The sequence below is a fragment of the Pleurodeles waltl genome, chromosome 4_1, assembly GCF_031143425.1.
Source record: "Pleurodeles waltl isolate 20211129_DDA chromosome 4_1, aPleWal1.hap1.20221129, whole genome shotgun sequence".
Classification (NCBI taxonomy): Eukaryota; Metazoa; Chordata; class Amphibia; order Caudata; family Salamandridae; genus Pleurodeles; species Pleurodeles waltl.
In genome coordinates, this window is record NC_090442.1 from 665,994,175 (window position 1) to 666,010,240 (window position 16,066).

The window sequence follows — 16,066 nt, forward strand, 5'->3', positions numbered from 1 at the left end:
ATATGTAGGAAAAGGGAAGGGTTAGGCCTGGTAAGTGGGTTCACTTGCCAAGTCGAATTTACAGTTTAAAACTGCACACACAGATACTGCAGTGGCAGGTCTGAGACATGATTACAGGGCTACTTATGCGGGTAGCACACTCAGTGCTGCAGGCCCACTAGTAGCTTTTGATTTACAGGCCCTGGGCACCTCTAGTGCACTTTACTAGGCACTTACCAGTAAATCAAATATGCCAATCATGGATAAACCAATTAACAGTACAATTTACACAGAGAGAGCATAGGCACTTTAGCACTGGTTAGCAGTGGTAAAGTGCTCATAGTTCAAAAGCCAACAGAAACAGGTCAGGAAAAATAGGAGGAAGGAGGCAAAAATTTTGGGGGTGACCCTGCAAAAAGGGCCGGGTCCAACAATATATATATATATATATATATATATATATATATATATATATATATATATATATATATTAATACAGTGTTGTTTCCACTTCAAAGGAAATCCCTTGACGAAGAACAAACAGCCGTGACAGCAGTAATGTTGTTTATTGACACAAAGTTCCTGACGCGTTTCGGAGCCCCCGCTCCTTGATCACAGGTTCAAAAGCCATACTCACTCATGCATGTATTTATATTCACAACACAAAAGAAGGACTAACAACCGTGCTTATACTAATGTCAGCCATTTTGGAGTGGTGCAGATATAATGCATTACTTACATCTCTACTATAATGTCATGTTTATTCCAATATATTCAATATACTCATCCTTATTATAACTTAATCAAAACCAACTCCCTGCTACATCTAAATGAAAACAGTGAAAAAAACGACAAAATTAAAAACAATAATAAATAATGTGTGTCAATCTATATACTTATGTACCTTAACAGAAACATCATACTAACTTTATATCAGGATACCTAATCCTCTATATCATCCATAATCATACATGGGTGTATATAACATTATATCTCAACACTAATAAAATAGTATGGTACTCATCTCATATGTAGAGTATACTGTTCAAGATATAATAGCTCCTTGCGTTTCTTGCTGCTCCATCTCCTTACAATCTTAGAAAAACAACAATCACATGATAAATATTCAGACAATATACCAAAGGTCAAAATTAACATATACACAGTATCATTCATTAACTCTAATCCCTCTTACAAAAATATAAATGTATAAATGACATCTCTAGTACTCTGTACTAAACAGACTTCAAGTGAACAAAAAGTTCCTCCTCTTGATTAAATCCATCCGGTGTATTAGTCGAATACTTAATTATAAACTTAGATTCCAGTTGTCTCAATTCCAATTTCCTATTGCCTTCTCTTATACCTGGTGGAATATTATCCAATACACAGAATTTTAACAGATCTCTGTTTTTCCCATGAGCCTCAGCAAAGTGTCTTGCCATTGGGTAACTTTTATCAACATTCGTAATAGCTCTCATATGTTTCAGAACTCTTTGCTTTGCCCTGTGTATCGTACTGCCGATGTAAGACTTATTGCACGGGCAGCTAAGGGCATAAACACTATAATCTGTATTGCAATTAAGATACTTTTTGATAATGAAAGGGTTTGAATTTCTAGATAATTGATCTTACAACAATTATTACTACCTTTACATGCTTTACATTTCCCGCATATAAAGAAACACTGAATATGAGTACCTTAACTTGCCTGAGGTGATTGTACCAAGCTCTTACATAACCGATCTTTGAGAGACGCACACCTTCTAAAGGTCACCTGTGGTTGTTGACCATGTCAGGCATACCTTGAGGGCTGGAGCCAGAGTTGTAATTGTTCTTGAAACCACCTTAGATGAAGCGGGCACGACCAGCACGGGCTCTGGTAGGGTAGAAGGTGTCTTGGGGAGATGTAAATCTTCTGCCTGGCGAGGTGTGGGATGACAGAGGGCTGTTTGAGGCGGCACTGCCGGACAGACAACCTCTAAGTCTGCCGGCCCTGGCAATAATCCAATTCCGGAATACCTTGTTCATGAAAGTCTGGGCCTTGTCCAGTGCTGTATATGTATGGACAAATTTGCCCAAACCTTGTACGAATTTGTTGCCAAGCAGAAGTCCATCGGCTAGGAGACCTGGTTCTGCAATAGCGAGGTCTGCCAACTGTGGATCTATACGAAGCAGAATAGATTTTCTCCTCTTTATGGAGATAGCGCAATTAGCGTTCCCCAATAAGCAGAGTGCGTGTTGAGCTCATCCGGCTAGTGTGCCAGGATCTATCTGTGAGCCGGACTCTTTTGCTGCCACTGCCAGGTGTAGGATTTTACGTAAAGAACCAGAGAGGTCCAGGACTTTTTACTGGCAGGACTTCCAGGACCTATCTATACCCTTTTTAGGGTCCTTTGTGGGGCACTTGAGGAAGGCTGCCAGATTTGGGTCCAGATCAGAGGTCACAGCCACCTTGTCGGGTATGTCAGGTCGAGGGCACTCGGACCGGAGGCGAGTCCGGACGTCTTTATCTAGGGGCTTCCTTATACGTGCATGGGCATAGTCCGTCACTGCAGGGAGGGGGACCTAGTCTGAGAACTTGGGTTGGATAATCTCATCTGGGTTAAAACTGAGAGCAGACATAGGAGCTATACCTTCAGAGGAGGATGGGGGGGCGTGTTGTGCGCCAGAGAAGTGTCTGCACTGCTTGTAATGGCAAGAGTTGTCATCTGAATCTGACTGGGACGAACAAGAGGCATTGTCTGGGGGGGTAGGTTAGAGCCTGGGTGCTGGTGGATGGTTCTGCCGAATATTGGTGGTCGGAAGATGGCTGAGATTGGGACAGATGGGCCATGGGAGCTGTGTGGGGCCATTCGGGACCTGGCCGTGGCTTTTCTTGACCAGTGGTAGAAAGGGGCATGGGATTGGCCATAGGGAGGGACAGTCAGAGCATAGCGCTTAAGCTGTCTGGCGATAGGTTGTAGCACAACCGCTAGGGCTTTATTGACAGATTGCGCCACTGAGGTATCCAGGGCAGGGACAATGTCTTCGGCGAGGAGTAAATCCTCCTGCTCAGTAATGTAGGCTGCATCATTTTGTCTCTGTGGATCACTCATGGTGCGTAGGGTGCACTGAACGGAGTTGTAATGCTCACTCTCCAATGTAGAAAGGGGGGGCAAAACTGAACTAGAAGCAATAGCTTCCAAGACCTCTTTTCTAAGAGGTGTGTGGATATAAATACACAACCCCCTCAGGCAAAGCCTGCATTAGTCAATTTACAGCCCTGGTGAATGGGCGTGGGGGAACGCTCTGCTCAACCGTTTGCAGATAAGCAGGAGCCGACCCAATTACAGCCGTCTGGTGGCGTGAGCTCGCTGCCAGAATTTTGAATCTGAATGGAGCCTGCGTGAGAGGTTTGCACACGAGGGAGGCAAGCTAGAAAGAGGACTACGGTCCTCGCGCTTCAGGCGCTTGTTCCCCTTTGCTCCCTGACACCCCCGCCAGGTGTGAGAAAATTCAATATACGCCTGATCACGCCCCGCTAAGAAGCCCTGAGCGGTCTTACACCGTGCGCTTGTAACACCGGTGGTAGCGGTATCACTGTAAATTAAAACATTACAATAATAGGAAGAGAAAAAAATTGTGGTACTTATCTCATTCCGAAGCAGCAAAGAAAGAGGAACGGTTATGGAGGTTCTAAAAGATATATACCAGTATAGGCTTTGATCGGTGGTGATGCTTTGACGTCATGTTTATGGGTTTTGTAGTTTTATCAAAAAAGTTAATTTTATTGGCTGCTGTGGTTTGTGAAATAAACAGCGAAGGAGAAGCATAATTCGAAGCCTCCAGTCCTGACACAGAATTGAAAAAACAGGGTGACACCAGCCAAATGCAGGTAGCTTGACTCGTATGAACTTGTGAAAGTTGTTTTAAATCTCAATACAACTGGGCCCAGTGTGTTTCAGATGAAACCATTTGTCACGGAAAATAAAGGACAGAAAAACAAGTTCTGCAACGTATTACCCCCACTATCAAAATGCATAATCTAACAGTGAAGACAGAGCTCACTAATAGTCATGGCTCCAGCTTTGAAGGTGGCTCTGCCCAGTGCCCAACTGATTCAAAATCTAAGCTCTCCCACCTCACAAGTGTGTGTTTAGTTGCTCATCTGGCGATCGGTGTTCAGAACTTTAAAAACCCACAAATTGCATTATTTTAGCTCTCGCCCGCTTCAAACGGTTTTTCCTTCAATGCAAGTTAATGTATTTCTCCCACTGGTTTCGATTGAGAGGCAATTTCAGGCGGGAAACAAACAAAATAAATAAATCAGGAGTCCCCGGCCTGAATGTGGTCTGTTGGTATTTATTTACTCACATCTCCGGCACAAATACCCTAGCTGCCTACGGGAGAGCATGACTTTCTCTGAGGCGGGGAGGCCCCCGGTACTTTCCTAGTCCCTTTTCTATTTCATTTAATTTAAGATTGGAAGGAGCAAATAATATAGTCCTTTCTTTATGTCAGTGTAAAATATTTCACGTTAAAGGTCTTGGACTAACTGACGGTTCCACACGCCAATTGCAATTACATTTTCGTCTGGTGGCGCGACGGAAAGGCCAATGAGAAACGCCGTATTTCTTGCAGGCGGTTGAGTTACGTGCCACAGCGCCTTACGTGAACTTTAACCCTTTCCGTCGGAGCGTCGTGCGCGAATCCCCGCCCTCCCTCCTTCTGCTTCTCCTGGACTAGTTTTTTTTTTCTTGTCTGAACTGTTTGAAGGATCCAGGAACCAACCGAAGCCTCTGAGGGGGAGACTTGTTGGCCGCCCATCCCGCGAGCCCCCTACCCTCCCTCCCTCCCCGGACGGAAAGCAGGGTTTATCTTCCTCGGACACCACGGGGAGGCCGGGCGGGCCCAGCTGCCCGGAACCCCCAGGGTACAGTCTCTAAAAGAGGGCCGCGCCGCCACCACGGGGCCCTGGGCAAGAAATACAGTAGATCTCACCTCGTAGAGCGCCAACGGTCCGGATATAAGGTCGATTAGCAGAGGGAGCAGCACAAACCTCCACTGTCAGTTTTCCTAACTAGATATCTGTGTCCATCCCCGTTAGGAACATGGCCAGTGCCTCGTACCATATCTCCAACCTGCTGGAGAAAATGACATCCAGCGACAAGGACTTCAGGTGAGTGGTGCGCCCTTTCTGCGTTATATATACGCCACTTGTATGGACTCTAAAACAATGATAAGCTTCCTCACACTACTTCTGACACTCCAGGGCAAGCACAAATGATTATATTTACATCTTCTTGTCTGTAAGTGCCGTAGAATACTGGAGGGCGTTTTTGGGATCCATAAAACCATTGCACGGGGTTTCACTCCGTCTCACGAAACTGCGTCGTGTTTATGAAACGTCGAGATATAGAGCCCTTCACAATGGCCCTGTCTCCGAGATTAAAATCGGGGACTCTAGAGCACATCGCACCGTGGCTATTCCATATCATGACAGGCCCCAGTAGCTGCAAAACAACAATTCTTGAAACTTGCAACATCCGGACATTGGATCTACGCTTTTCTCTTAAAGCCCTTTCGTCCAGTTGAGGTTAAAATGTCATGGGATGGATCAAACCCCACGTAGTCTGTGGTCTTGCAACCCACCCCCGACGACTGACATTACAGAAACGCACTTTGCATATCTTCCCATAGCTGAGTTATTCTCCTCTTGTACCTGCGAGCACCAGTAGTTGCTGTGTACTTCAAAGTAGCCAATTCCATCTACTCCCACGACTACTTTACAAAAATGACGTGCACTTTAAATCCTGGTTATGTAGATCATCATACCATTTCTTCCGCGGACTTCAGTGCCTCCTGCCATATATACCTCCAGCTCCTCAAGCAGATCCCTGGTATGGGTGTGGCCTGCTTAGCTCCGAAACATGCCTTCAGGGAAATTGTGATGAAGACGGTGCTCTTCCTGCTTTCAGTTTAACTATGTTTTTCTTCGTGGAGGGTAGTTCCTGCATGTATCTAATTTTCTTGATTCTGTCAGTAGTGAGCGTATATAGCTTCATTCAGTGGAGTGTCCCTTTAGTATTGCTGTCAAAGGTGATCATTATGTCGGTTCTGTCAGGTTAAGGTAGAGTAGCCTTGCCTTATGCAAATAATAGGCGCAAACCCATTGTTTGCATGTTTTTTTTAATTTTAATTTTACATTTTAATATTTTTGACAGCCTTGACTGTTTGAACAGAAAAGCTTTGCAGGCGTGCATTAGCGGTACACAGTTACTCAGATTTATGAGCGCAACTACTACAAACCATTGTGTTTTTTGTTTTTGAGGCCGTAGTTCATGGAGATATGTTCAGTGTTGTCATGGGATATGCCGAGGTACTCCTAATTGCCTCATACCCACTCATGCTGGATAAACTGCGAACGCCTAGACACTCACTATGATTTGGTTATGCTTATTCATTCTTTGCCACAGTAAGTCGTGCTAGTGAGTATGACCCTATTTCATATCTGTAGGCGTCAGTTACCCTTTTCACTGCCTCTAGGGCAATATGTAAGGTGAATCCGAGCAACACTATGTAGTGATGGGTTGAATTGGAACGTATTGTGGAAGGTTCCAATTGGAACACGGGGATTGGCAGTTGAAGTCAGGACTGGGATGAGACGTTTCGTGGTGTGCGGGGCTTACTAAACAACAAAATAAATTCTTCAAAACTTACCTGCTTCCAGCTCGTTACTACAGAAATTGGTGACAAGTGAAGAGGACAGCCCCCACTCTGGTCTCCTTCGACAGCACCTGCTCCTTCTTCGCGTCTTTCGAAGTGCAGGATGCCGGCAATAACTTTTGTTTGGGAGCCTCCTTCCGTTATCGGTTCCTGGTAGGTGCTGCTAGTCTGTGCCGTCCACAATTTGTAAAAGAGTCGCACCCAGGCCTTTTAAATTCGCGCGCTGTGGCAGCTTCCAAAGCTGTTGGGTGCATCTCGCGCGTCTCATGCGTTATCCTGTGCACGAGATCGCGCACAAAGGCTGCGCGCTCTGTGGCATCGATCCCGGGGTGTGCTATGAAGACCGCGCCCTGGAAGTAAACTGTCGGCACGCATAGGATTGGGCTACAAGCTACACTCTTTTCCTGAAATTCAGAGGAAAGAACCTTAAGTACAACACTTCTAAGAAAGGCTCTTTGATGTTTTCCTTGGCGTTTCAGTGATTAGACAATTGTTGCATCTGTATAGGGGAGCAGTTTTAATAAAAAAAAAAAAAAAAAAAAAACTGGATATTCACTTTTAATACCCAATTTACGGTTTATTCATCTTTTTGTGAGACAGTGTCTACTTTGAATTTACGAGCACCCCAACCATTTCTTTTAGCAAAAGGGGAACCTTTCATACAGTGGCAAGAATGGAGAGAATATTTCTGCAATTACATTGACACTTTTTTGAAGAAGAATTTTCTGCAGAAAAGAAAAAGAAAATTCTATTGAATTGCATAGGACCTGGAGGTTTGAAACTGTACAATGAGATGGGAAAAAAAACTAGGAGTGATTCTGATAGTGGGGACGTATTTACACAAGCGTTAGAGCAGTGGTTCCCAACCTTTTGACTTCTGTGGACCCCCATTTTATCAATACTGGAGCCCGGGGACCCCCACTGGATCATTATTGGAATCCGGGTACCCCCACTGAGTCATTACTGATAGTTGGAACCTAATATTATTACATTTTCTGAGCAGTCACGGAGCCCCTGAGGAGTCTTCGAGGACCCCCAGGGGTCCCAGGCCCACAGGTTGGGAACCACTGCGTTAGAGGATTTAGACGCAAATTTCTCTCTGACGGTTTGCGTAGCGGTGGACAGATTAATTTTTTTTCAAAGGAAACAGTCTAAATCTGAATCGGTAGAAGAGTATGTATTAGCTCTTAAGAACTTAGCTAAAACGTGCAGATTTGGAGGATTACAAGAAGAATTCATCCATGATCAAATTGTAATGCATACCAGTAATCCTAACATTCAAGATAAATTGTGGGTAAATGGAGAAGCACAGTTGAAGGAAGTTATTGCGCTAGTTAAAAAAGCGGAACTTACTGGTAGATGCGTCAAAGCCATGGAAGAGGATACGAAAGATATTAAACAAGTTTTGATTACTAATGAAAAATCTAGTTGCAAAAATGACACGAAGAGTGTGCGTTACAAACAGGAGGATCAGCGAGATCAACATAATCAACAACGAGATCAGCACAATATTACAATTTTGTATAGATGTGGAAGTGCTGACCATTTTGCTGATTAGTGTCCTGCTAAAAATCAGAAATGTTCATTATGTGGTCGCATTGGGCATTTCGCTAGAGTTTGCAAAAGTACAAAAAAAGGAAATATTGAGTTTATTGGAGAAGAGAATGATTCGGATTATGATGAGAATGGGGTCTTTTGCATTGAATATGATTTACTGGAAATTGAACAAGGACTGAATAGAAAACCTGTATGTGTGCTGAACATGGGTGGTATAGCTGTTGATGTAACAGTTGATTCGGGTTCGCCTTTCTCCATAATTGAAAAAAAGATTTGGTCAGAAAAATTCAAAGTAACATATGGAGACATACTTGATAGAACGGATGTGAAAGCAAAAAGTTATACTGGGGAGAGAATTAATTTTGTAGGGTACAAAAATATGGAATTAGAATTTAAAGGAAAAAAGGCTATGTGCAAATTGTATATATCAGAAAAAGGACCTTCAGTTTTGGGGTGGGTAGATCAAGGAAAGTTAGGTATAATTCTTAACCCCAATAGTTTTGAGCCAGTGCTATCAACTGATAGTAGCGTTGATAACGATGAAATTGTTCACAAATATCCCAAGGTGTTTTCAGGGAAAGTGGGTTGTTTGAACGATTATAGTCATAAGATAGTGTTGAGAAGTGGTGTCAAACCAGTTGTTCACAAAGTTCGATATGTACCCTTCTCGGTCAGAGATGAAGTTTTAAGAGAACTTACAAGACTCACGAATGAGGGCATAATAGAGCGAGTGGAATCAGCAGAGTGGATTTCTCCCCTGGTTGTAGTTAAACGTACGAATGGTAAGATCAGATTGTGTGTCGACTTGAGAAGTCTGAATGAGAGTATAATGATTGATCAGTACCCTCTACCGAAGATAAATGATATGTTTGCATACACGAAAGGTATGAGTTGGTTTTCTACTCTTGATTTAAAATCAGCATATCACCAAATTAAGCTAGATTCGGGTAGCAAGAAATTAACGTTCATAACACCATTTGGTTGCTATCAATTCACGAGGGTACCATTCGGGCTAGCTTCGGCCACTGCGATGTTCCAGAGAATCATGAGTGACTTACTATTGGGTATTAATGGTGTCATGTTCTTTCAAGACGATGGTTTAATAATGGGTAAGACTAAGAAAGAACATGAGGGATTACTTCGGGTATTGGATGTGTTTGAAATGAAAGGTTTGACTGTGGAGTTTGGAAAGTGCAAATTTGCTAGCAGGAGTGTTAAATATCTTGGTCATGAAATCAGTGAGGACGGCATAAAACCCAAGGAAGAATTGGTGAAAGTGGTCATGATGGCACCTGTTCCTCACAATAAGGACGAAGTCCGAGCCTTTTTGGGTCTGGTGGAGTTTATTTAGAAATTCATAAAGAATTTTTCAGATTTTTTTTTTTTGCCATAAGACAACTATTGAAGACCAGCGTTAAATTTGTATAGTCCAGGAATTGTCAGGAGGAATTTGACAAACTGAAAGTTGACATTAGTAAGGCTCCTTTCTTGAAAGGTTTTGATCCTTTAAGTAAAATATTTGTCACCACAGATGCCAGCGCAAAAGGTTTAGGGGCTGTTTTATCACAAAAGAATGATGAAAATGAGGAATGGATTGTTGGTTTCGCTTCAAGATCATTATCTAATGCAGAGATTAAATACTCAGTGATAGAAAAGGAGATGTTAGCATGTTCTTGGGCAATATATATGGGGACTTAAAGTGATTGTAAGAACTGATCACAAGCCTTTGATGAAAGTTCTTACCAGTAAGGGGTTACAGAACGCTTCTGCTAGACTAGCCAGAATGTCTGTGAAACTTTTGGATTTCAATTACGAAGTACAATACATACCTGGTACAAAGAATAGGGTTGCAGATTTTTTAAGTCGGCTACCATTACCTTTTGATTCTAGGAAGGATTCAGATGAGGAGTTTGTCGAGGGTGAACAGGTTGCTTTGTTATTTGATGAAGGTCAGGATGGAGTCAATATAGATGAGTGGAAAATGGGCATGGAGACTGATAAAGAATTACAGAAAGTATTGACGTATGTGCCTCTTGGTTGGCTGAACAAAAGAATTCTCTGAAATAGAACGTAGTTTTTGGGAAGTTCGCAATGAGCTGAGTGAAGAGCAAAATATCCTCTTGAGGTGCGGTAGGTTTGTCCCACCAAAGTCGCTGCGTACAAAAATATTGGGAGTGTGTCATGAAGGGCACTTAGGTATATCCAAGACCAAGGCGAGAGTGAATAACATGTACTGGTGGCCTGGTTTGGATGTTGAGGTGGAGAGATTAGTAAGAGAGAGTGTCATGTGTGAGCATGCAGACAAAACACGGAAGACTTTCAACCCGCCGTTGTTTCCCGTTCCTTGCCCAAATATGCCATGGGATAAAATTGGTATTGATATCATGGGACCAGTGGAAAATAAAACGGGTGAAAAGAAATTCATTATTGTAGCAATGGATCACTTTTCTAAATGGCCGGAAGTGAAAATCACTGATAATGTGCAGAGTGAGGATGTCGTGAGGTTTCTGTATAAGTTGTTTATGAAGGAGGGGCTACCAAGATGTGTAATTTCTGATAACAGCCCTCAATTTATTGCTGATATTTTCAAAAAAGTCCTGCAAAGGAATGGAATCTTTCACAAATTAACTTCTGTATATCATCCAGAAGGCAATGGTTTAGTTGAACGGTTTAACCGAGTAATTAAGAGCACATTGCAATTGGCAGTTAGTAGCGGTTTGAATTGGGAAAAGGAAGTATTCAAAATGATTTTGGCTTACAGTATAACACCCAGTGGTAGCACAGGTAAAAGTCCGTTTGTTATTATGAGAGGCAGGGAACCAGTAAGTAAGGAGTGTGCATGGATTCGGGAAGGAAAAGTTTCTGAATGGTCATTGGAAAATGTAAAAAAAAAAAAAAAAACTATTAGAGGCAAAAAAAAATGTACAAGTTAAATTATAATCGGAAGCAGAATGTGAAAATGGTTCCCGTGATAGTAGGAGACTGGGTAAGAGTTAAAAAAAAAAAAAAGTTGTAAAGTAAATAATGGTGAAAGTAGGTTTAGTGAACCTTTGAAAGTTACTGAGTTATTTTGTAATTCGGCGCGATTGAGTGATGGGAAGGTGTGGCATCTAAGTCGAATGGCTAAATGTAAAAATGTGTGTGATAAGGGTGGTGTAAGGAATTATGACTGGATGGATGATGAGTGTGATGGTAATAGTATTGAAGGAGAAGTGGAAAGTCGAGAAGTAAGAGATGAGAATGAAGCAAGAATTGAGAATGGATATTTGGATACTAATTCCGGAGGTAGGGTGGGAAGGTTCGGAAGGAATATCAGAACACCAATGAAATTGAGAGATTATGTACATTAGTTATGTCCATATAAAGTGAATTTGTAATTTGTGTTGCAATGTTTTATTTCAAAATGTTTTACCTCTAGTAGATTTACTGTGTTTGTATATAAAAAAAATGTGTGTATATATGTATATATATATATATATGTATGTTCAGAGGGAAGGTGTGTAGTGATGGGTTGAATTGGAACATATTGTGGAAGCTTCCAATTGGAACACGGGGATTGGCAGTTGAAGTCAGGACTCGGATGAGACGTTTCGTGGTGTGCGGGGCTTACTAAAGAACGAAATAAATTCTTCAAAACTTACCTGCTTCTAGCTCGTTACTACACACTATAGATCACTTTTAATTCTTGAGGCGGGCGCTGATAGATAAGAGAGATGGTGGAAACAAACACTCTACAGCATCAGACCAACCTGTTGCTTGTTGACCTCACTGGTGCTTTGATTTCATTGGCCGTGGAATTACTTTGAAGCTGGTTCTGAAACGAGAAGGACGACCATCCATTACCTGTGATAAGGCCTAGGATAGCGTAAGGATCTTTTAGGCAAATGCTCTGTTCTGTCTAGATGTTTACATCTTTCTATACAACTAACTGAGCCAAGAGCAGCTCAGTCCAAAAGGTGAAAACCTACTAGAGACACAGAAGAAAGTAGGGGATTCCAACAGTCTTCCATAATTGCTCTTGTTTTGGTGATATAGTTCTCTGTAGGTCTCGTCCCCTCTGCAGCACAAGCAGCTTTGGAGCAAGCCCGCCAGGGTCTGAGATATAGGGAAGGGTCATACGGACTTGGCAGCATTACGTCCATTTCTTTTGTATGCCACCATAGGGGCTTATGAACTGTGGGTTTGGTTATTAAATGGAGTAATGAATGCCCTCTTGGCTGCGTGTTTGACCTCATTTACAGGTTCAAATCCCAATGGGCCTACTCAGCCTTTCACTCTGTCATAGTCGATAAATTGAGTTGGGTAGCATCTATTATCTTAGCTCCACGATGCCCTAAGATGTGAAAGTGTGTTTTCCAGGTATACATTATGTAGTTTAACGTCATTTTTCCAACAAAAATCTGAGCTAGATAGAGCTGACACTTGTAGGCGTGTAGGAGTCTTTTGATAGGTAGAAGCGCTGACCATTGTGCTGTGCTTGCATGATTTTTTTTTTTTTTTTTTTAATAGATTCACCAAAGGACTTAATTTTGCATACAGAAGTGGTCTGAAACATGCACAAATTCCAATCTTTCAAATAAGAAAACATCCCAGTTTTGAAAGCAAAGTTTAGGAAGAAGCTAGACTGAGACTGCTGACTTTTTGCTGATGACAGCTGCTGTATTGTCTAATGTAATTTTAATTTCATAATACTCATTATTTTATCTTTGTTGCACCAGTAGGCCAAGTATGAGGCTCTCATTAGTGCGTGCATCTCACACATCTTCCAGCAAGCATTTTCTCCTGTATATCAAAGGAAGCAATAGTGCACAGTAGCTCTTTGATCTTTTAGTTCGTTAAATAAACCTAGAGACATAATCCTCAAACATTATGTAGCTATATGCAAGCACACACTACCTTATGCAGGTCTGTGACTTACTTCTTAGTTTTACCCACAAAAACCCTCTCCCAATATGTCGTCTTTCTTCTATGGTATGGTTAGCGTTTATATGTATGCTATAGGCACAGGAGCATAATCAACATGTATCTGGTTAAATATTTGAAGGGTAAGGGTTGTTAAAGAGTGTATCATCTAAAAGTGTCAATAATTCCTTACTTCTGTACGATTTGCATGACCCAGTTGCCAAACAAAAAAACGTACAATTGCTAAAGCTTGTGTCTGTATTTTTAATGTTTAACTCAAATTGGTGCCTAAGTTGCATTACCAACCACACTGCAGAATGAGCAGCCATACCCCACTTCAAGAATTGTGGTAGTCAGGTAATTGTCGTGAGTGAGTATTTGTTTATTTACGCTTTTTGTAAAGCGCTTCACTAATCCTCAGGGAAATATCACAGCATTGAGGAACGCTGCTCCCACGAAATGTAAAACACATGTGCAACAGATGTAGATAAAAATGAAAATAGAAAAATCTGTCCGGAAAGATCCAGGTTTTTTTTTCTTTTTTTTTTCTTCTAAATGTTGCATGTTCCTCCTTGAGCCAAGTTTCTAGTGGCAGTAACTTCAATTGTGCTGCTGCTAGGTGGGAGAAAGTGCGACCACCTGCCCTTAGTTTATTAAACAATGATGTTTTAGCTAATGCTAGGTTCTGAGATATTAAATTATGGGCGGTCTATTAAATCGATGGCTAGAGCAAAGAATCTCGGGACCGCAGTTGTATAGTGCCGTATGCACGTTGCAAAGAATTTTGAACTTTGTGTGCTTGCGCATAGGCAGCCAGTGTAATGTTCTTAAACAAGCAGAAGCTGAGCTGAATTTATCTTTGTTACAAATAAGTCTGGCTGCTGCATTTTAAATTACCTGGAGGTGGGAAAATAGATAATCCGCCATGCCAGTGTAAAGCGCATTTCTTAGTCTAGACGGCTTGTTAGTAAAGCCTGCACTACGGTTCTACGCAAGTCTGCCAGAATCCTCTGGAAGAGTTTTCTCAACAGGTGGAGATAAATTGCTCTTGCATCGACAGAGAATTGTCAATCAGGATGCCCAGGATTTTTGCTGCATTCTTGGGCTCGGGGTTTGCACCTAAGGCAGTCGGCTACCAGGATGAGTTCCAGATCTGTTTGGTCCTGCCAAACAGCAGTATCTCTGCTTTTTCAGCACTCTGTTTCAGGCAGTGTGCCCTCATCCAGCTTGACACCTCTGTAAGACAATTAGAGTCTCTCTAATTTCCTGATGGTTATCTCCTATCGAGATGACTAATTGCATGTCACCCGCATCAGAACAGATTTCGAAACCTAATTTTCTAACAATTTCTGCAATGGATGACACTTGGACATTAATAAGTGTAGTGCCCACTGAGGAGCCCTGAAGAATTTCACATTTGGAGGTTCGGGGAGGACGACCTAAAGATGTCTAGGTGTAAGGATCAAGTTCTGTCACTCAGAAAGGAGCCAAGCCATTTTAAAGCTTGTCAATGAGTCCCTATCTCAAATAGGCTCTTTATCAGTAGATAATGAAACACTGTATCAAAAGCCACAGACAAATTGAATAAAATCAGGACTTGGCCTTTCCTTGATCTACCTCAGATCTAATATTGTCCAAGACAGCAAGTAGCGTTGCTTCGGTGCTCTTGTTAGCCCTAAATCCTGTTTGTGAAGCACTGAGCAATTTGTGTTTCAGAAAGCTGGTAAGATGGACATTTACAAGCTTTTCCATAATTTTTTACATATATGGGTGCAAGGAGATTGGTTGGACGTTCAATAGAATAGTTGCGTCAATGCCAGGTTTCTTTGTTAGGGAAGAATTTGTTGATATTATGGATTGTTGTGTGCTCTATGTTAGTGAACAATATGTCTAAGGTGTGTCCTGCGATGTGTGTTGATCCAGAGACCAATTGTTTAAGCAGGAAGATGTGCATATCGCTCCCTAACCATCTTCATATTGTGTCATCAAGGTTCTCATCGTGTAGGTTGAAGTCTCCAATCACTAAGTACTTATTGTGATTAAGTATTAAAGAGGACTACCACGAAAGTAAGTTAGTGAGCATGTTAGAGTTGTAGCCTGGCAGTCTATACAGCACAGTAGATCTGAGCACTCTAATCCTGTTATGTGAGAGTTGAAAAGCTAGTAGTTCACCTTCCATGAAAGCTGAGCTAAATTCAATAAGATATGTAAAACTATCCTTAAATATAATGGCCGTAATGGCCCGTTCTCAAACTGTAGGCTTTTATAGCCTACTTCAGGCTTTTACAGTCCATTAAAAGGTGATTGGTAATCTTGTATTGGCAATGTCTTCTCCCTGTAACACCTCTAAATCACTTAAGATGTTATAAAGTAGGAATTTGTGGACATAATCCTGCTTCACTCTTTATCTGCTATATATAGTTTTCATTAAGCACTCTCTGTCCAACACCTTGATCCAAGCTAAGATGTTTAAGTGTGTCTGTGATCAGGTTGCCTTAACCAACTGGATATTACTTAGATATCCACTTCGTCTTAAGGCTGGATGGAAACGCTGACGTTGCATCATCAGTTTTCGTCCTGCCTTGGGGAAGTCGCCAGCTGAATACGAAATAACTCTCCGGTACTTAATGGAGACAAAACAGAAGTCCCTATTTTTGGAGAGCCCAGCATATGGACAGCTGAATGGTGGCCTACCTCTTTAGGTTCTCTACCACCCCCTGCATACATGCCACAGACCTCGAAAAATCAGAAAACCTTTACTAAACCTGCAGGTCTAGTGACTTGATTAATCTGCTCAACCTAGCTGTATTGCTCTTGACCCATAAACTCGTCTCAAATTGTGTGATCCTAAGCAAATATGTTATTTCAAAGTCGTTTTTTTTCTTCTTTATGACATGCAAGAGCACCTTAAAATGTGAGT

The 16,066-nt window shown here is 41.9% G+C and overlaps 1 protein-coding gene across 1 annotated transcript in view; it reads left to right on the forward strand.

The window, feature by feature from the left end:
* Positions 1-4,648: 4,648 nt before the first annotated feature.
* CAND1 (cullin associated and neddylation dissociated 1) overlaps positions 4,649-16,066 on the forward strand; it is a 300,273-nt gene continuing 288,855 nt past the window's right edge. The window contains exon 1 of the mRNA XM_069229173.1: positions 4,649-5,140. Within this exon, the coding sequence (XP_069085274.1) occupies positions 5,073-5,140 (68 nt within the window). The 5' untranslated portion in view covers positions 4,649-5,072. The remainder of the gene's footprint in view (positions 5,141-16,066) is intronic.